Source organism: Orbicella faveolata, unplaced genomic scaffold (assembly GCF_042242905.1).
Source record: "Orbicella faveolata isolate gen_17 unplaced genomic scaffold, um_ofav_v1 contig_48, whole genome shotgun sequence".
In the NCBI taxonomy this organism is placed as follows: Eukaryota; Metazoa; Cnidaria; class Anthozoa; order Scleractinia; family Merulinidae; genus Orbicella; species Orbicella faveolata.
Genome location: NW_028301578.1, coordinates 15,344,717 through 15,367,173, shown reverse-complemented (window position 1 = coordinate 15,367,173; position 22,457 = coordinate 15,344,717). Strand labels below are relative to the sequence as shown.

General features: G+C 39.2%; 1 protein-coding gene and 1 pseudogene across 1 annotated transcript; both read left to right on the top strand.

The window, feature by feature from the left end:
• The first annotated feature begins 310 nt into the window (after positions 1 to 310).
• Positions 311 to 22,457, top strand: LOC149096680 (VWFA and cache domain-containing protein 1-like). The gene is made up of 14 exons (XM_089281238.1): positions 311 to 740; positions 3,429 to 4,019; positions 10,215 to 10,362; positions 10,821 to 11,104; positions 11,717 to 11,852; positions 12,350 to 12,623; positions 13,168 to 13,364; positions 14,449 to 14,529; positions 15,137 to 15,449; positions 16,154 to 16,342; positions 17,116 to 17,456; positions 17,994 to 18,144; positions 19,090 to 19,316; positions 19,898 to 22,457. The coding sequence occupies exons 1-14, from the start codon at positions 576 to 578 to the stop codon at positions 20,290 to 20,292; spliced, it is 3,492 nt and encodes a 1,163-aa protein (XP_089137364.1). The 5' UTR covers positions 311 to 575; the 3' UTR covers positions 20,293 to 22,457.
• Positions 8,624 to 10,005, top strand: LOC149096681 (uncharacterized; annotated as a pseudogene).

The following is a 22,457-nucleotide window of genomic DNA, read 5'->3' as shown; positions in this document are numbered from 1 at the left end:
TTAAGCGGGTCCTCCAACCAGCATTGGCAATTCGAACTTAATTAAAATGCGAGATACTATAAAATTGTTGTGTAAAGGGAAAAAAAAAGATAAGAGGAGGTTGTTAAAATTTTTGGCCAAGAGATGTTTTAGATCTTCAGTTTCGAGTGGTTTTACTGGCGGCTGATTAGCAATTAAGATCATATTCTATTTACATCTCAACAACGTTGTACATGAACGCAAATAAATACAACTAAAACATGACAGGAGCCGGCATTATTTCGACTGGCATAAATTAAATTCTTCTGCAGGTTTATATGCCCTTATTACAACACGAACTGTCAGTTCCAATTGTTATGTTCTTTTGTTGTTTGCACGTCATGTACATGTATATGTGGTCAGATTGCAAATTCGAGAGATGTAAACAAAAATGTGTTCAAAGTCACGCAACAGGAAAAGAAAATGACCGCGGGCGATAACGTCATCGTAAAACCACTCAGTAGCTAGGAATAATACACGGCAGCTTCATTCTGAATTGACTCTGCCTTTGAAAGCACATACACGAATCGCGTTTTGAAGACGACGATCTCGACACGATGGCTGTCTCACTGTTTATACACCCCAGTAGATATCTGGTGACTTTAATGGTTTTTTCGGCCCTGCATTGTCTGGGCCTTTCAGCGGATCTGCTTGATGTACGGTTATTCAGTCAAACGCTCTCTAAACTGGCCACAGACGGACTTGGTGTCTCAGCTTTGCAGGTAACGAACACAATTATTAGTCGAACTTGTATCACTAAACTTGTATCACCATTAAACTTGTTAAAATTGAACCACCCCTCCTTTTGGTGTTAAAACACCAAAATGAGATTCAATGTCCCCGATGTTTTTATCAAATGTTTCTTTATCAAAATGTGCATGTGATTGCAATATTTTCTAGGCTAACTGTTAGATTGAAGGATTTTAATTTTACTTTCATGTTATTATGGGTAAACATAAGTAGCTTCGTGTACGTATACATTTTTTTTTTTTTTTTTTTTCACCACCGTGTTTACAGTCACGTCGACCTTGACTCGAGGTCATTCAATTCACACGAAAATTGAAGGCATGAATATCAGTGTAAAACCTAACTGGCCAACTTCTGTTTTGCTAAATTAACATTAATTTCCATTATAATCAGCAACAATAACTGAGGCTTCTGACACGACGTGAAAGTTGAAATTTTTCTCTGGCAGTGAATGTTCCGCACTGGCCAGAAGTAATCTGGAAGCTCCGATATATGAAAACATATCCCTGTTGCTATGATGGCTCTGACCTGTCATCTGGCGTCATTTGATAAGGAGGGAGGGTTTGATAGGTGGCACATCCACAAGCATCAACTACAGCAAATTTAACAACTTAATACATGAGCCGGTCGGAATTCGTATACCGGCATATAGCTTTGGTTAGCTTGAGAATCAAGATCAGGAGCTACATTTATGAGGTGAATAGAAACACTATCAGGACTACAAAGTGATATTTGGATTGAGCTCAAACTAACTTGCACAATAGTTCGTCCCCAGTCCCCAGATCTCTTCATAAACAGTCCGAATAGCAAATAGTTGTAAGGGGCGAATAGTGGCGAATAGTTACGGATAGATAAAATAGCCACACGGTGAACCAAAATATCATTCCGGTTAGCCCACATAGCACTGATTCGACAGTGACACAAGCTCTCAGAAACTGCAAGTGTACGCTAACTTTCAGTATAAAAGGTAATGGGCAAAGTCTGCATACCGGCGAAGTGTCTCATCAGGCTGGAGCTTATTCCGGTTTCTGTAGCATGAGGCGAGTAGGAGTATTTCTATTCCCCCGGATGGAATGCTTGTCCTTCGCAGGGTTACCTCCAGCATTAAATTCGCCGGTACCCGTTTATACACCTGAGTGGAGAGAAGCACTGTGAGAGTAAAGTGTCTTGCCCAAGAACCCAACACAATGTCCCCAGTCGAGCGCATTAACCATGAGGCCACCGCACCTCCAGAACTTTCCATATAGACAGACGACCATTTGGTCCCCGCCAAGACGACGCGACTTATCTGGTGTAGCCATGTGATGATATTCTTTACTCTTATCTCCAGATTACAATAGAACCGCGGAGTCTGTCCTCGGACTGGACTAAGTCCGATATAAATATCCGTTTTTGCCTTTTTCCGTCGTTTCTCTTTTTCCTTGATTTGGGAAAGGAGAATTTGATGTCAAATTATTCGGCGCTAGAGGTTTATTACGGCAATATATGTCATGATTTGAATTTTGTTGCTTCGTTTTAGTAGGTCAAACCTGGCTCAATTAGCCGTGGAGTGTAAACGAAGTATAATTACTTTTACAACTGATCATGAGTAGTTTTACTGGCTAAAAATAAGCGGCGTGATGCAAATACATGCTGACTAAGCATCACCATGCTGCGTCATAAGTGTTTAAGAAACTGCACGATCACTCATTTTTGAAACTACTATGCTTGAGCGCTTGATTCTTCTCGTATATTTATTTTACAAGTTGAAATCAAGAAAATAATACTCAAATGCTCGCACCTAACGCAGAGAGCCGCTGACAACTTTCGAAAACGTCGTAACACGAAAACATAAACTAATTAACACTAGACTACAGCAAGTCCCGAGGGGTACTCCCAGAAAAATTGTTTGGGTGTTTGCGGCCCGTCTCCCAAAACCTTCACCCTATTTATGACCAAAATCTGTGATTTTTTCTACCGTATTTGTGACCTGACCAAAAATTCGGTAACCTATTTAAGACGTGGCCCTTAACTCAACCTTTAGACCTGCCATATACTGAAGTAGTTCCCTAGTTAACGTTCGGACCGATGTTAAAGACGTTGTGAAGGGCTTCTGTTAGTGATCTTATCGATAATGATGAAAAATGAAAAGTGAATTGATCAACATGACACGAGCGTTGGGCAAAGAAAATATCCATACCCTTTGGGGTTGCACATACCTATAGAGCCCATGTAAGGGAGTACCACCACCCCCTCCCCCGGGCAGCAATTGCACGACATAAAACCGTAAAATGACTTTCACAAGTGCGATTCTCTCCACAAGCTTTGTCAAGGCTTTTACAATTTACAAAATGTGGTATATATGGAACCAAAGCTTATTCCTACGCCAAAAAGAAAAAAAAAAAAAAGGCGGCAACGGTTCCGCTAACTGGTCTGCCTAACTGCCAGCTATCACACCGTCAGTCCATTTAAAATATTTGTTTCCTCTGTTAATGTTGTTTTAATAACATGCCCCAAATTAACTTGAGGCTATATGTCAGTGTACGATACAATAATTAATGTCCCTTAAATATTTGTCCAGATTACTCACGCTACCAGTAAACGAGTGCATGTTATTTTCTATATGCACTTTTTCCCCCTTTCTTGAAATTATTACAGAAACAACTTTTAATCTTCCATTTCAGGAGCACTTTGACAAGTTGCAGTTTACAGAGACTGCAGTAGATGGCAATGCACTCATCCCTAATCTAGCAGCGAGCGTTTCAAACAAGTTCAAGGAGAGGTTTCTTGTTGTACGAAGACTTAAACAAGCTGTGGAGTCTTCTTGGACAACATCTCCAACAACGACCCCAACAGAATGCTGTCAGATAGCGAACTCACCGAAACGCCTCGAGTACGATTCAAGGTTTCGTAATAAAGTTGACTTTGCAAATTTATGCGTTAAGGTGTCACAGAGCGCCCCTTTGTCTCGACAGTATGTAGCTGATTCCGTATTGAGCGAGATGAAAGATATCTTGCAGCAATATCCTGTTATCAAATGGCAATACTTTGGATCTGAGGAAGGAATGCTAGCGAATTTCCCAGCGTTTGAGGATACAGCAGACTGCGAATCTTATGATCCTCGTTACAGACCATTTTATGTAGAAACAGCCACACCCGAACCAAAAGACGTTGTACTTGTTATTGACACAAGTGGATCAATGAATGGGAACCGAATTGTCGTGGCTAAGGCGGCTGCTAAAACAGTCTTAAGTACAATGAATCCAAGGGATCGAGTAAGTAAATTAAAGTAATCCAAGACTGGCGCTTTAAACAACATTTTAACGTTTTTGTTTACTTGTTTTTCGACTTGACTGACTGACAGACTACCTGATCGACCGACCGACCGACCGACTGACTACTGACTGACTGACTGACTGACTGACTGACTGACTGACTGATTGACTGACTGACTGACTGACTGACTGACTGACTGATTGACTCACTGACTGATTCACTGACTTAAACAAAAAGGCGATAAGAAATCTCCAGCCAATTATAGAGGAATTACTTTAACCAGCTGCTTAGGGAAACTATTCACATCAATTTTGCAAAACAGATTGAATAAGTTCATCGAGCAACATAATGTTCTAAATCCAGAACGATTTGGATTTAGACCAAACTCTAGAACCACGGATAGTTTATTCATTTTCCAGCAATTACTCCATAAATACACCAAACATCACAAGAAACTTTATGTTGGTTTCATTGACTACGAGAAAGCCTTCGATAGCGTATGGCAATCCGGTATGATTCATAAATTACACAAATATGGGAATTCAAGAAAAATTCTTGAATGTTATTAAGAATGGCTGACTGTTAGGATCGAGAAACGCCGGTCAACGACCCATTTGGCAAATCGCTCATATTTTGCCCAAAGATACCCTTAGGTGACCTAATTCTAAAAATCATATTATAAGGTTCCAGCGAATTTTTATTTTTCAGAAATTCGCGAAAATTTGAAAGCGCGGTCAAAGTGCGGTTTTTCGTGTAATAAAATGACCGAAATAAGGTGCGAGGACGAAGCGCTGCTAAAGTCTTAAAATAAATTAAATTGACTTCAAACTTCACACAAATGTGGAACAACCACTCTAATTTATTCCTCGTTTTAAACTAATCTCAGATAAGTTGATATAGTGGTTTTCCAAACCATTTTAAAAACACCTATGAAGCGTGTGAAAAATAACGGCAAAATATAGGTCAAGTTTAACAGCATAAAAATGCACCTGGTACCTCACTTTCCGATTATTTTACTTTACAGCCTTAAAATATCATTATTAAACATATGCCATGCCAAGTTTCATGCTCGAACTCGCAGTATTTCCCTTTGAGAAAAACGAAAATCTATGTCAATGTTTGGGCGCAAATAACACAACAATTATACACGAAAAATAGACAAATCAATTTCAAAAGCGAAAGTAAAAGGCTATCATTAATCAATCAATTCAATCAATTAAGCAATTCACTGCTATCAGTAGAAACATAACGTCCTCATAATGTCCACTACATAAAAACTGTTTTTAGACGTTTTCGATCAAAACATAGCGCGTTAACTTTGCTTAATTTCCTGTCCGCCGTCATGTCTAGTTTGTCATCGCGTGTATTTCTTAATGTAAACAACACTGTGAATGGTTCTCATAACAAACGCGCAGAAGTTTCCTGGAACCTCGATGTTTTCGATTCACCAAAACGCTTTAAGTTCGTCAAGACACAATAATGGGTCAACTTGGAATGCTGTTTAGCATTAAGGACGTTAAAGGACTGTAAATTAATCGAGTTGAAATATCTTGAGGCAAATCAAAATCGCGCCCTTATTCTAATTGCTAAACAGCCGATCTCCGTTCAAGTTCAAGAAGTCGAGAGGTTAATTCGGCAATGCATCACCGGTACAACAACAAAATCAAACCGAGGTCATCAAAAGTGTAAGTTTAAAAGTGTAGTGGCAAGTTCGAAGTAAATTTCGCCTATATAAATTGGAAACAAGAAGTGAAACGGTCTGACCCGAAACAAATAAACGAAATATTAATAGGACTAATTTAATCCGAAAATGTTGCAGAAAACATACCTAAAAGCCGTCGATTCCCCTCAATGCCACTCCACATTGCCTTAAAGAGGCCAAGCTTTCTGTTGTAAGAATCAGGGGCCTCATGAATCTGTTTTTATTATATCGGCAACCATGCTGCGTGGTTGATATTCGAGACTCAATAAAAGTTGTCACACAACCGTACGAGCAGCCCAGTCACGCTTTCACTGCTTTCGCGAAAATGTTCAACATTTCGCAATTACAAGTTTAAAGTAGTGACAGTAGATTGAAATGCGCTTTTTAAAGCTGTCCTACCCAGGAGCAATTATTTCTTGTTCTTGAATGGCTTTTAGTTGTAGCTACAGTCGGGGAGGGGGGGGGGGTACTCCCGGAAATTTCGAATGTCTGTATGCCGTGGAAGATTAAGTGGTCTCTAGCTCTTAACGCCAACACTGAAACTAAATAGTATAAAGCTAAATAGTATCATTGTAACAGCATCAGTTCATTAGAATAACACAGAGGCCTATTAGGGTAAAGCGTAGGGACAATCTGCAGTCCTTCCACCAGTGGTTCACTATTACTCTTCTCGGTTGAGCTTTGTGAGTTGACTGACTTGACTCGTGGCTCCCGGCCACGCCCATCTAGTAGTATGTCACCACCCCAGTACGTGAGTATGTGTCGAAAGAAAACTTGAGATTCTATCAAATACGATTAGCATTACAACCAGACCGATTGCGTGTTGGACAACGCTGAATTACAATGTACAACAGGCTTTTCCGGTTTAACTGTTTTTCCACCTGTCCACGGTCAATGCAATATGCGCGCCAACAGGTATCTGACTCAGCGGAGCTAAACTCAAAATTATTTTGCTTAGTGATCCCTGTGATACTTCGAGAATCATCTGGTGTTTCAGTGTTGGCGTTAAGAGCTAGAGACCACTTAATCTTCCACGGCATACAGACATTCGAAATTTCCGGGAGTACCCCCCCCCCCTCCCCGACTGTAGCTACAACTAAAAGCCATTCAAGAACAAGAAATAATTGCTCCTGGGTAGGACAGCTTTAAAAAGCGCATTTCAATCTACTGTCACTACTTTAAACTTGTAATTGCGAAATGTTGAACATTTTCGCGAAAGCAGTGAAAGCGTGACTGGGCTGCTCGTACGGTTGTGTGACAACTTTTACTGAGTCTCGAATATCAACCACGCAGCATGGTTGCCGATATAATAAAAACAGATTCATGAGGCCCCTGATTCTTACAGCAGAAAGCTTGGCCTCTTTAAGGCAATGTGGAGTGGCATTGAGGGGAATCGACGGCTTTTAGGTATGTTTTCTGCAACATTTTCGGATTAAATTAGTCCTATTAATATTTCGTTTATTTGTTTCGGGTCAGACCGTTTCACTTCTTGTTTCCAATTTATATAGGCGAAATTTACTTCGAACTTGCCACTACACTTTTAAACTTACACTTTTGATGACCTCGGTTTGATTTTGTTGTTGTACCGGTGATGTATTGCCGAATTAACCTCTCGACTTCTTGAACTTGAACGGAGATCGGCTGTTTAGCAATTAGAATAAGGGCGCGATTTTGATTTGCCTCAAGATATTTCAACTCGATTAATTTACAGTCCTTTAACGTCCTTAATGCTAAACAGCATTCCAAGTTGACCCATTATTGTGTCTTGACGAACTTAAAGCGTTTTGGTGAATCGAAAACATCGAGGTTCCAGGAAACTTCTGCGCGTTTGTTATGAGAACCATTCACAGTGTTGTTTACATTAAGAAATACACGCGATGACAAACTAGACATGACGGCGGACAGGAAATTAAGCAAAGTTAACGCGCTATGTTTTGATCGAAAACGTCTAAAAACAGTTTTTATGTAGTGGACATTATGAGGACATTATGTTTCTACTGATAGCAGTGAATTGCTTAATTGATTGACTTGATTAATGATAGCCTTTTACTTTCGCTATTGAAATTGATTTGTCTCTTGTTCGTGTATAATTGTTGTGTCATTTGCGCCCAACACATTGACACAGATTTTCGTTTTTCTCAAAGGGAAATACTGCGAGTTCGAGCATGAAACTTGGCATGGTATATGTTTAATAATGATATTTTAAGGCTGTAAAGTAAAATAATCGGAAAGTGAGGTACCAGGTGCATTTTTATGCTGTTAAACTTGACCTATATTTTGCCGTTATTTTTCACACGCTTCATAGGTGTTTTTAAAATGGTTTGGAAAACCACTATATCAACATATCTGAGATTAGTTTAAAACGAGGAATAAATTAGAGTGGTTGTTCCACATTTGTGTGAAGTTTGAAGTCAATTTAATTTATTTTAAGACTTTAGCAGCGCTTCGTCCTCGCACCTTATTTCGGTCATTTTATTACACGAAAAACCGCACTTTGACCGCGCTTTCAAATTTTCGCGAATTTCTGAAAAATAAAAATTCGCTGGAACCTTATAATATGATTTTTAGAATTAGGTCACCTAAGGGTATCTTTGGGCAAAATATGAGCGATTTGCCAAATGGGTCGTTGACCGGCGTTTCTCGATCCTAACAGTCAGCCATTCTTAAGTCCATGTATTCGTCAATTAGGAGTTGTGTTAAAATTAATCAAAACACGCTTACCGAACTTTTTTCATGTAACAAAGGGATAAAACAAGGTGATGGCCTAAGTCCAGTTTTATTTTCGTTATTTGTGAATGATCTACCGCAATATTTTTAACAGAACAAATCTCCAGGTGTGATGTTAGGGAATCGCTCTATAAACTGCTTAATGTATGCAGATGATTTATTAGTAATCATCCTTCTCCGGAAGGGCTGTAACAATCGCTCAATGTAATTCATCAACACGCTCAGCAATGGAAGCTCAAAGTCAACACTAAAAAGTCGAACATAATCATATTTAGTGGTAACGGGCAAAACAAAAACCCTACAAGTTTCAAATACAATAATGAAACTTTACAAATTGTCGATAAACAAACATATTTAGGTGTAGAAATGACTTCATCCGGTCGCTACACCTATGCAAGAGAAATTCTCAGCAAAAAAGCCACAAAAGTTCTCTCGATAATAAAAAGATCCTTTTCTAACTCAGATTCAGCAACTATTACGATTAAGAACAAACTTTTCGATGCCCTTGTTAAACCCGTGTTACTTTATGCATGTGAAATTTGGGGACCAGAACTATTGTCATACAGAACGCATTTTGATAAAAGCACAATTGAACAAGTCCACATTAAGTTCTGTAAACAAACACTAAACATCCCATGGTATACAGAAAATATTGCCTGCAGGGCAGAGCTTGGGAGGTACCCTTTAAGCATTGATATAAAAGCCTCAAACTTTAGCTATTGGCAAAGATTGAAGCATTCTTGCAGCAACGTTTTGTTACGTGAAGCATTTCAATATGCAACAACTTCTACACCTTTCTTTGATGTTACAATTAATGGAGAGATCACTAGGGGGTATCAAGTAACAGAATCAACAGAACCAGTAACACGGCAACACATCAAGAACGGTCGATTAAAAATAAACAAAAATCTTAGAAATCAGTATTCACAAAACTGGCTTGAGACTAAGAACAGTTCATCAACAACTTCAAGGGAAAAATTTACGCACAAGGAAGTTAAAAAGAGTTATCAATTTGAAAATTACCTGTGAACGGTTACAAACTCGGCACACAGAATTAGCCTGACAAGGCTTAGGTTAGGATGTCACGCATTACGAATACAAACTGGAAAATATGAAAATAAAGGAGGGTCAATCCCAGTAGAGGACAGAACATGCTTAGTATGCAAAGAAAATTGCGTAGAACACGAACAGCATTTCTTGATGTATTGCCAGGGGTACGCTACCATAAGAGTTGAGCTCCATTCTCACATTTCAAACAAAGATGCACTTTACGCAAATCTGAGTGATAACGAGATAACTAAGTACTTCCTTAGAGCTGACAATAGAGTTACATAAAAAATAATAGGTAAATATATCAACTTAATGTTTAAAAAAAGAAAAGAGATTCTCAACTTACAAACGAAATGAGCATTATAATTTTTATTTAATTTTATTTGAATTATGAAAGAATCAAGTGAATGTTTTTTCTTATTGTACTAGTTAATGTTAAACCTTTATTGTAAACAGACCAATACCTCCCTTTGGAGAGTAAGGCGCAATAAAGCTATACTATACTATACTATACTATACTATACTATACTATACTATACTATACTATACTATACTATACTATACTATACTATACTATACTATACTATACTACACTACACTGACTCACTGTCTGAATGACTCACTGACTGACTGACTGACTGAATGACTGACTGACTGACTGACTGATCAATTGGGTGGCTGAGTTATTTCATATCTGATTCATTTTTTTTGACAGATTGGATTGGTGAAATTCAGTAGCGAGGCCGAAACACCAACTGGATACAACAATGATGGAAGAGACTGTCACAGCGAACGTTTGGCGGACGCCACACCGATTAACATAAAATACTTAGAGGATTTCGTAGATACACTTTTTGCAAGAGGTACGGATTATTTTAATTAGCCGTTCGCTCGTAACAACAGGTTCAAGTAAATAAGAAAAGAATTCACTCAAGTAAAAGATTTCCAGTGATAACATGACTTCGATGTATCTCAATTTTTAATCTACATTTCTTTATCCAGAGTTTTGCGTGGTCGACTTCTCTAGATTCTTATTTCGCGCTTCTCGTGTTGCTTCTAATATGCACCTGTTGCTTCTAATATCCACCTTGACCAGAGAATGTTTCACGTTCGTTGCTGGATATCGAAACGTCAACGATGAAAAGGGAAAGATTACGTGCACTGTTTCAAACAACTTGATGAGAGGGATAACTGAATTTCGACAACCCTTAAAAACCTTCACCAAACCATTGTGAAGAAGACCGTTTGTGAAACTATTTGGAAACCCTAATTGTATTCGGATGACCAATAACGGTCCCATCTCGTTATTTTCTTTCAACAGGAGGTACGGAGTATTCCAAAGCATTTACTCTGGCCTTCGACTTACTGAAGGGCTCATCTCCTGGAAAAGGTCCTTCCAGGAAAAAAGTCATTATTTTTCTAACAGATGGTGAACCAAACGACGGAGCAAGTAAAATCATGCAGACCATAAAAACGAAGAACGCAGAGCTGAACAATGCAGTCGTAATAATGACATACGGCATGCTACAGGACTTGCAAATCCTACAAGATATTGCCAAACAGGATGGGAGTAATTACGGTGTTTCAAAAGCTTCTGACGTCACTGTAAGTACTGTAACAGAAATGCGAGATAGTCATGTTTCTACTCAATATATTAATACAAGAGCTGGAATTCATGTATGATAGGCAATAAGACAAATATCTGATTACTAAACTGAATTTAAGTTGTCTGTTAAATTGGGTCAAAATTTTCCTTAGTAGCGATTGCACCGAACCATTTTAAACGCAACTAGAGGGCTTGGGTTAAACATTTGCGATGAAATCTTTATTTCCTCTTTGGAGAGGCGACCTAACTGAGTGGTTTAGGGCGCTGGAGTTTTGAAATCTTGCGGTCCCTGGTTCAAATCTTCACCCTACCACTATCAGGATTGTCCAACTCCTCGACCGCGTTGCGTAAATAGTCAAGTCAGCCTCCCACCAGTTGGCATTCTTAATAGTTTATCGTCTATATGATAGATTTGTCTATTTATTTATTCATTTATTTATTTATTCATTTATTTATTTATTCATTTATTTATTTATTCATTTATTTATTTATTTACTTATTTATTTATTTACTTATTTATTTATCAACAGGGTCCCCAACCAGTAAAACGTTTGCTAAATACATTTGACAATTAAATAAAGTTATTTATTATTTTATTATCATTATTAAAGGCTGGAAAATTCACCTATGTTTCAAACACGGATAACTTACGAAGGGACATGGCAACATACTACGACTTCTTCTCAACAAACACCGTTCGTAATGAGCCGATCATTTCCATTCCTTACGTTGACGCCTTTGGAATAGGTAAGGCACCAAAGGATGTGACATCGTAATGCAACACTGGCAGGTTTATAACATAAGTTACCAAACGAACGAAGGGATTTTGTATTGGGTTGGAAATGATCAGGGATTATATTTTTTGATCATGCCAAGGGAACTAAGTATTCCCTTAAAGTCTTACTATCTTATCGTCAGCCTGGTTGAAGAAATGTTAGCTAATATTTAATGATAATTATATTAAAACACCACTTGGGAATTTATCCATGCTGGACTGAAAACGCATCCATCAGACGAAGACCTGACTCACAATAACGTATATTTATAACGTGGTGATAAAACTGACCTTGCTCAAAGCCAAAGGATGGATACAATTCTTGGGATTTATATGCTGCAAACTTACTTGTTTCAAAAACTATCTTTTTCCTTTCAAGCGGTAATTTTACCATGTTTAACGATTGTTAGTTGCCTCGTCCATTCATATTATTTCAAAAAGTCTGTTAACATCCGCTTTTTGCCAACAGGTCTGATAACATCCATAACACTGCCTTGTTATCACCAAGGCAAATTCATTGGTGTTGTTGGCACAGACATAAGTATGGCGGACCTTCTTTCTGAAATCACCTACTTTCAGAAGGGCCAATCAAGTTATGCTTTCATGGCAGACAGCTCCGGAAGGACCATGATGCATCCCCTTCTGCCAGCCCCTTCTAATGCCTTCGGCGACCCGATTTTTATGGACATCACGACACTAGAACCTGAACCGGAGTTTTATTCCGTATTTGAATCGATCAAAAGGTAAGAATTTGCATTTTCCAAGTAGATATTTGATGAGACGATCTTTCCTACTTGGGATGCAAGATTCTTTTCAGGGCCGGATTAAAATACGATAATAAGGACTTAAGGAATGGCCCCAAGGGAAACAGTGAGTTTTGTTTCCCCGAGATCCTCAATGCTTCCCGATTCCCAACTGAAAAATCGAAAAAAAAAACTTCGAAAAATCGTTTGGTTGACGCCGGCAGGCACAACAAATTTGCCGTGGTTTCAAGGAGCATGCACGACCTAATCACTTGCGAGTCGAAAGTTCAAGTTGGGGGAATTGTTTCCTTAGGGAGTTAGAGAGTTTTGTTCGCCCTAGGGAGTTAGTGAGTTTTGACCAACGGCATGTGACCCGTTCTGCTCCAATCGGAAAACGTATTTGAGTTGGGAGGTATAACAAATTAATTTATAACAGTTACTCCATTGTTGTTATTTGGACTAATTAATCGTCTAACTCTTAAATAGGTATCTCGACATAAATTATTTTCATGTGGCTGTTGCTTTTTTTTTTCCGTTTTATAAGCGGTGGATCTGGACAGAAGAGTATTTCATCAAAACGTTTTCTGGCTAAAGGTGGGCAGGTAAATGAAGGTGTAACAGTTGTGGAGATACCTTCAATCTATTACTGGTTGCCAGTTGAGGAGACCAATTTTACCGTTGGCATTGTGGTAGCAGTTGGCGATAAAGACGAAACACTAGGAATTCAAACTATTCCTTCAGGTAAATAATATTAAACACGATCCTGGTTAACGTCAGAATAAGCAGAGTTCTTAGATGGTATTAAATTATTCACCTTTACTATATAGCTTGTGTTTGTAGCCGATGTAGCGCGCCCTCTGATTGGGTAATTCAAGGGCATTATTCTGCTGCAATGCCAACGGGCCTATTACGGGCTTCCAAAGGCAAGGCAAACAGCCATATGATAAACAGCTTATCAACCTTGAACTTTCGGTCTGGGAAAATTTCAAACCTCGGCCTTGTCTGCGTATTGACCTCGCTATCACCCGGTTAATACGGCAAGGTCTCGGTTGGAGACCTCTCTCTCGGTTAATTAGTAGTTGGTAATGGTCCGTTTACTCTTGCGAAATAAAAATATTCTGCAGCGTTGTTTTCACCCAGAGATAATATGATACTATTATAGGTTGATACAACATCAGTGGAATCGAATACACGAGTTCAATGAAAGGAAGTTACCCAACATCCTCCACGACTCTGAGAGAATTGAGATTGCCCTGAAAAGAGTGACAACAATGGATGTTGACGTCGCATAACGTGGGAGTTACGTCAGGATTCCCAAAATTCGTCATCTTGGATTGCTTCATTTTTATGTGGCTTCAGAAAACCATAAAAATAACCCTGAAAATTCCGAAAACCCGAAAACTGTCTTTCCGATTCAAAACTAACAAAAGGATGCTACCTTTGATATAAAATGAAAAAGTTACTGTATGCAATGAAATTTTATCTTTAGTGAAATTCGAAATATTTGGAAAAGGTATGTTTGTAAAAATAAAGCTGCCATAGCAACCCTATTTTAGCAAAAAGAGACAAGGAGAACTGTGGATAGAAAGCTGTCGAAATATATACATTACTCCGTGGAAATTAAAATCTTAATTTAAGATTTTTCGTCTCAGCACCAGAACAATAGTTGACAACTTAGGTCAGCTTTTGTTCTGGTGCCGAGGTAAGACGAAAAATCTTAAATTAAGATTTTAGTTTTTACGGAGCAGGACACGTAGTAACTAGCTAGTTGCAATGCGACACAACAAACTCAACGAACTTATTCTTTCTTCACTGAATTCCACAGGTTTCAAGTTCTTGTATCATCGCTTGGACTTGATCAAACCTGATGATCCTTGTATTCACTTTTCGAGATATGCTGCAAAAGGTCAATAGTAAATAATGTCAACATTATTACATTTATAATTAGTAAATGTGGTTCATGAGATGACTTGGTCAATTTAGGTAAACGTTAAGTCTGCATCCGAGCCAAGTTGCCGATCAGGTCGGAGTTTATCGCGGTTTCTGTAGCATGAAGCGACTATAAGTATTTCTGCTCTTCCCTGGACGGGATGCTGGTCGCATCGCAATTTCTTAACATTACAATAACAAAACCGACGTAACCGCGACCAAAAATGAGAAGCGTGAGATAGTTTTATGTTTTATTAAATATCGTTTATTTATAGCATTCTCCTTTAATTGAGAGAGTGAAATTAAGAGTTTAATTAAGAGACTTCGTGGCACCAGCTACAAAAAGGAGCAGTACTTCGTGTGTGCTAAAATGGAGTGTTACCTTTTTTAGCGTGAAAGCCGTAAAAACTCATTTCTGTTTTTTTTTATTGCTATTTCGTAGCATCAGTTTAGTACTCTTACTAACGCTTGATTTGACATAAGTCCTTCTCCTCTCTTGACTAATAAGGGCCATTATGCATAAAACTCCCCCACCTCTGTAGATTTGTAGTTTAAAGAGAATTAATTAGAAATCATTATTACAGATTCGACTGTGGTAAAGTTTGGTGCAGAGGCGTTCAAAGATCCATATACCTACCTTGGTTTAGATGAGACAGTCCCTGAAATAGAAGCTTATAGAAGATTTATGACAAGTACAAGCTCGCCAAACCCCGGCTTTAAAGAAGACATTCGGGACACAGTTATAGCCACACGAAAGGTCGAAGATATTTGGTTTCGAGAAAAGATGGATTACACGAAGTATCTGGTTTGGAGATATATTGGTACTGCCAATGGCGTGTTCAGAATGACGCCAGGGACCTCGCTGGCGAAATCGTACGACCCAAGGAAAAGACCATGGTAAAGTATCTGCCTGTAAAGCGCCAACGAAATAACGCACAAATAGGGCCTCTTTGTATGAGCCCAATGATCGGGCTGGCTCAGTTTCCGAGACAAACTTTGTTATTTGTTCATATTAGAAATTTCAGCCAGGTCGACCGGAATGAAATTCAAGAAACAAAACCAAAATGGGGTCACATAAAGTTGTATCGTTCGCGACCATCGAAGCTTTGCTGACTCTTGTTTCTTTACTTTTAATGCTAATTCGTGTACTTCTGAAGTGGAAACACTTATAAGGCAAAAATTATGCCGTTTTAGCCACTATTGTCCGAAAGCGAAGCTATTTTGTCAAAAAAGTTTCGTCCCGGTCACCTGGGCTGGAGTGTTTATATGGGACAATTTTTCATCCCGGTTACCGAGCCCGGCTTCTCATATGACCACATCGAAAAGACAATAGTGGCGAGGCGAGATCTCGGAAAACAAGCTCGGATGATGGGGCTCATACGAAGAGGCCCTTAGTTTGGTTTTCAGGTCCTTGATTGGTTTAAAAAACAAAGTCAAAAAGCTCTCACCAGGTCCATTATTAGTTTTCAACAGTTAGTGACATACCAAGTCATTCGACCAAGCCAAACCTACTAAATCTAAATTCTAATGCATGCCGATCCTTTACATAAGTAATAAAGTAAGTTATTAATATTATTTCACGTACAATTATTGTTATCTAGGTATCACACCGCGCTGAGCAACAAGGGATTAGTTGCCCTTTCTACCCCTTACATAGACGCCTTTGGTGCAGGAGTGGTGATAACCGCTGCCCACACTATCTACCGTGGTGAGATAAACAGCCAACACACAACAAATGACAAAGTTATTGCCGTTGTGGGTGCGGACTTTCCTTTATCATACTTCCAAAAGTGAGTCTGTTAGTTTTACTAAAAACATAGGCTAACTGTCTTCAGGAAATGACCATATACAGTGACAGGCCAATGAAAATTCAAATTTCGGGTCATTATATTACCATTACCATTATCGTTATCGTTATTGCTGTCGTTGTTATCGTTATCGTCATCGTCATCGTCACGGTCATAGTTATCGTTATCGTTATAGTTATCGTTATCGTTATCTTTATCGTTGCCATTGTCGTTATCGTAGTCTTTGTCGTTGTCGTATCATTGTCGTTTATATCGTTATCGTTATCGTTGTCGTTGTCGTTGTCATTATCGTTATCGTTATCATTGTCGTTGACGCTGTCGTTACCGTTACCGTTATCATTATTATTTTATTACTTCTGGTACATAACCTCGTAAAATGCCGGTGATAAGACATTCACTAGCATCTCTCACGGGGTGTTTACCCTACTAATCGGTGTTAGTATAAATCTACTAGCGTTCTATCACGAATGCCGTTCTCTGATTGGCTACGCTACTCACTATCTATTCTGTGATACATAGTGGGTAGCGTGGCAGTGTGCACTTGCTAACAGAATGACGGCCGCTTTTTTGCGTTTTCGAAGTGTCTGTCAAGAGTATTTTGACAACGTTTTGAACGACTAGTAGATTTATGCTAAAACAATTAGATTATTCGCTCTCGATTTCTATGCGTGATAGTTGACTCGGGCTGCGCCCCCTTCAACTATCGCGCGATAGAAATCTCGAGCTCATAATCTAATTGCTTAATTTGTTTTCAGACTCCTGACAGATACATATCCAAAATGTCAAGAAGCCAATTTTGACTGTTTCGTGCTTGACGCAGCTGGATTTCTAATCATGCACGAGGATTTCCTTGTGCCTGATATAACCGCCAAAACAGTGGAATATGTCCACATCACTGAAAAAGAAAAAGACGTAGCCGAAGATCTGTTACAGAAAGGTTATCTGGTGAAAGAAGAATGCCGCAATTTGGAGAAAATCAAGCTACAGAACTTTTACAAGGTTAACATTCCACGCGAAGGCGTAGATACCCTGGATAGTGGGGCCCGCTGCAAGAAGTACCAGCTCGTTATTGTGGTGGGAACCAATGCATTTCTAGGTAAGGAAGTTGATAATGTTGGTAACCATGTCGACTCGGCCCACGATATTTTTTGCAGTACACTGACTTTTAAAGGCAGAAAACAGTTTTAAGATCCTACGTTTTTCGTCCATGCTACATATAACTCCACTCTCCCATTCAAGCAGAATGTCAGTAGGCATTAAGACGGACTCGTGTGAATGAATGTAGATAGAAGCATGAGACACAATAATATTTCAAGTATTTTGGGAAAATAAACTTTTAATGGATAACGAACAAATGGACGGGCACGAAAGAAATCAATTTTTTTTATGGTAACTGGGTATTCGTTTAATCTTTATTGTTATATCTCAAATATTTTATCTAGCCTACGTTCCACGACTGAAACTATATACCGCTGACTCAACTGTAAGCCCTTTTGCACTACCAATACAGAAAGTGCTACTTGGCAAATTTCAACCGATTCCTTCGCAATAATCTGTCAGTTCATTTTATTGGGATTTTTTAAGACTTGCACTTTGACCTGATCCGCGTTGTTGGCGTATTTTCTTTTATCAGGAATCATATCACGTGACAGTTCATGCTACTCCAGGTCTTGCACGTGTTCCAGTAACAAAGAATGCTCCAGTGTCCAGGGTTTGAGTTGCCAGTGTCCATGCTCTTCGCGACTTAACTTCCATTATTGTAGAAGCGAGTTTCCAACCAGCAAGTAAGAAAAGACACCTACTGTTTGTACTGCGCCTCTCCGTAACACGCGAACTCAAAGTCGGAATTTTACACTGTCGTAAATTCATCTCACAAAGGTTTCTAGAAACAAAGTCGTTTATTGAACCAGTTTGAAAAGTCACGTCTTTGATGTAATGTTTTCAGGCTTGGCTGTTTTCTGTCACAATTTTGATCGACGCAAGCGTACGATGCTGTTAGTAATATTAGTTAGGTTTTGAAGCTCAGGGTTGGCATTTTACATGGGAAGGGTGGGGGGGGTGGGGGGGGTAATGGCAGTAGGTGATGTGTTTAAGGATCGTTTGCAAGTGACGTCATCGTCGCCATTTTGGATGACCATAAACAAAATACCGTAAATCATCGAATTAGCGCTAGGGGCGCTTATTTCAAATTTAGGAGAAGACGGGGGCGCTTATTCGAGGAGGGGGGTGATTAATCTAGGGAGGGGCGCTTATTTAATTTTTCCCAAATCGTAGCCTGACATGATCATTTTTTTAATACATCGTCTGCGCGTAAACAACAACATAAGCTGTTTATCGACATAAAAAGCTGATCCTAAAGTTTAAATCACGGCACCGTTAGTACTTGTAATTTTTTTTTTTCCAATCTAAACGTGTTCCCAAAATACAATACTAATACTACACGGCGAAAACTATACATTCTTTGTTGTCTCCTTACTCGTCCAAAAATTGGGGGAGGTAAGGGGGCGCTTTTTAGAGGGAAGGCGCTAATTCGATCATTTACGGTAATTTAAATTAGCCCCAATTGTTCCTGTTATCCAACATGGTCACCACGGTCTTGGACATTTGAGTCTCTCGAGAATGGTTTCAAATCACCAATTGGTGTGGGTGCTACTCTACATATATAGTTTACACAAGTAAACGTGTCTTCCACGAAAAACGATGTCTTTTACCTTTTTCTTCCTTCGCAGCACTTCTATTTGTCCTGTGCCCGCGACAGTCGTTCCATCCGAGCAGGTTAATGATCCTTCCGTAAGTGGCTTAGAGAAATGCTTTGACCCAAAATGCAACGAGAAGACAGATTCAGGGTCATGTGACGGGGTAGTGGGTTGCTATTGGTGCGTTAGAGACAAAAACGACGCTCCACTTTCCAACAAATACTGCGCTGATATCAACGTCTGTTATGGCGGCAAGGAAGGTAGGTTGCAGTGAATTTCTTCCTCTTCAGTTTGTGTAAGAAGCAGTTCTGTCTTATTGCTAACATTGGACGCAATGATTCACTCAGGGGCTTTGAGGTCACCTTCTTTTATGAGAGAATTGGGGGCTTTTCTAATAATGTTACTGTAAATTCTTCAGCACGTAATGTAAATCATAGCAAAATATATAATTTGACTGCTAGTGATCAAGTTAAATTAGTGCAGCTGCCTTTATTATGGAAGTAGGTGGTAAAAGTAAAGGTAAAGTCTGCATGCGAGCCAAGTGGCCCATCAGGCCGGAGCGTATCCCGGTTTCTGTAGCATGAAGCGACTACTCCAATACTCTACTCCGTATGGAATGCCAGTCTATCGCAGGATTACCCCCAGCATGAAGTTCGCTGGTACCCATTTATACACCTGGATGGGGGAGAGGCACTGATGGATCGAGTGATAATAACTACAAGTAAAATGTTACGAGACATATGGTTTGAAATATCCGTTAGTAAGAGGAATTCTCCTGTTAGAACCATATGCTTTGATGTGATTGGTTACCTTAAACTAATTGATTTATCTGTTTCTTCAGGCGCAAGAGCACCTGGAAGCAGTGATGCTCCTAAGGACCCCGACCACGATGATGATGACGACGACAAGGGTGGAATGTCGGGTGGAGCCATTGGTGGTATCGTCATTGGAGTAATAATTCCTATTATTGTAGTAGCAATTATAGTCGTCAAACTCCGTAAAAGAGGCAGGGTACCCAAGAACCAGCCTGTCCAACCAGTGGCAGCTCCGCCCGCCGTGGTGTCTTACAATGCTCCTACTCCAGCATATTCCCCATACGGCCCGGAACCTGGTGTTCCTGTGCACTCCACCAGGATCGCCATGCCACAACCGAGTTATGATCAAACAGTGTCGCCTGCGGTCCAGGCCTCAGCGCCTCCCTATAACCCTTATTATAAGGGTGTGAGTGCACTCTAGATCAGTACAGAGAGTGTGAAGTGTCATTCTTGTTAGGGTATTAATGTACAAAAAGTAGAAATCGGAAAAGTACATCAAATTACGAGACATGGTGCTTTTAAAAGGACAAGCCATTGTGTATTAAGTCACTTTTTTAATGTGTAAAATATACTCTTAAGAATCAACGGAAACAACCAAGGTGGTAACTCACGTGAACAAGAATGGATAAGAATGAGAACGCTGAGATGGATTGTAATCGACAAACTTGAAAAATGTAGGCTAACGTTCTCGAGATGTACCACCCTCTATAGGCTGATTTAGCAAGAGAACTGGAACGTCACTTGACGACGGCGCGCGCAGTACAAATACCCAAATATGATCAGATGACGACTGCAGGGCGCGCGGAATAACCTGGATTCTGTTCTAATTTGACCATATTTGGGTATTTGTACTGTGCGCGCCGTCGTCAAGTGACGTTCCCGTTCTCTTGCTAAATCAGCCATATCCTCTGCTAGGACGTCCTTCTAAACGGTCATTATGACATTTCAGTCCTGCATATATATATCTTGCTCTTTCATAGAATCTTTAGAATTTGTCTCGCCAATTGTCTAAGTGAATTCACTAGTAGCGGATAACACGGTTTTGGTTTTTATGACCTTCGGAAGATAGCATCGTTTAGTTTTGCCTTCCATAGATAATTTTATTATCCAGAAATTAGAAAACCTTAGTAGAAAACCTGTTTGCCGTACAGGTCAACGCGCGCACGCAAAACTGTCACACTCTCCCTTTTGATTGATAAATTTATTGACTACAGCAGTTAGATAACAAATCTTTTATTAGATGTTTTGGTGTGTAGTATCGCTTTATGTACTGATGCAAAACGTTAGAAAGTGTTCCTTTTGCAGTCAGGTACAATTAAATGACTTAGTTGAAATTAGGGTTTTCAAAACCAGGCCTCAGCAAGGCATCAATTTTAAAACAAATCTGTCACTGCATAAAACTACACACATTAAATTCTCAACTCTCATATATGTGCAACTTAAAACAGACATTTAGATATTCTGTTTGTGTTTACCATCTGACAACTAATCAGTGAGAGACTCGCAATCAATCCACCAAAATGAAGAGACCTTTTTACCAACATTGAGGGTAGAAAAATATATCCATCTCTTCAAGCCTCAAGGAGCAATTCGAGTTTTATTAAATAAATGACTTGATTTTTTCATTTCATGGGTACTTAAAAACATAGTAACTGAGGAAACCTAAACAATAATAGTCTTATGGATAAAGTCTAAGTTTACAGTGATTAGGAAGTATACAATGTGTTCATCACTTACAAAACAGGGGATAAGCAATGAAATCTTCACTTTCCAAGAACAAGTGGTCAACCTATAATTTATCCTTACTGTAGTAGTAATACATTTTCAAGTAGACAGGCCAAGTTAAGAAAATCATCAACCAAGGGATACTGTTTCGAGGTAAAATTTTCCAATTAAACTGTCAATATACAATGTCCACAATGACAGTATGTAAATTGGAGTGAATCACTGTAGGGAGCATCCTCTCTCTCATAACTTGTAGTTTCGCTATGTACAGAAGAAGCAGCACTTTGATTTTGTCATCGCCAGTGTGTGGTCGTGTTGAACAGGTGTAGAAAATGTTCTGCCTATTGGGGTTCACTGCAATGATTTCTGAATCCACCATTCCAAGGGAACTTTGTATAACATAATAACAACAATAATATGTATAACATTTTGTTTGCTCAGTTACTGTTGCAGTTAGTGCGACGACAGGCACCTTTGCAAATACGGCACCAAGCATACCTATTTGGGCATATGCAGGCCAAAAACTCTTCCTGTAAATACAATGTATGCAAATGTTTGCTGATTTAACAATGATTATAATTAGTTTGTGATCCGTGATAGCATACAAGTAGCTCAGCCAATTAAATTTCCACATTTTGCATTAGTATATACTAGTATATCAAATTGTCACAGACTAATTTTACAGTTTGAAAGCCACTCATACAGGGTTGGGATCGTCTGAGTGCATCAATAAAATAGAAATCATGATCACACAAACAATGCCATCATTCACTGTAATAATTTGTAACCTAATCAGATAATTCCACCCTCAATTGCAATTAGAGAAGGTGGGGCAAGACTAAATAAAGAAGCAAAATTTCA

Excerpts from the sequence above, each read along its gene's own strand:
- LOC149096680 (XM_089281238.1), top strand. The coding sequence starts at position 576 with ATGGCTGTCTCACTGTTTATACACCCCAGTAGATATCTGGTGACTTTA. Across the intron at positions 18,145-19,089 it reads AGCGAGTTTCCAACCAGCAA|CACTTCTATTTGTCCTGTGC; the intron begins GTAAGAAAAGAC and ends CTTCCTTCGCAG. Across the intron at positions 19,317-19,897 it reads CTGTTATGGCGGCAAGGAAG|GCGCAAGAGCACCTGGAAGC; the intron begins GTAGGTTGCAGT and ends CTGTTTCTTCAG.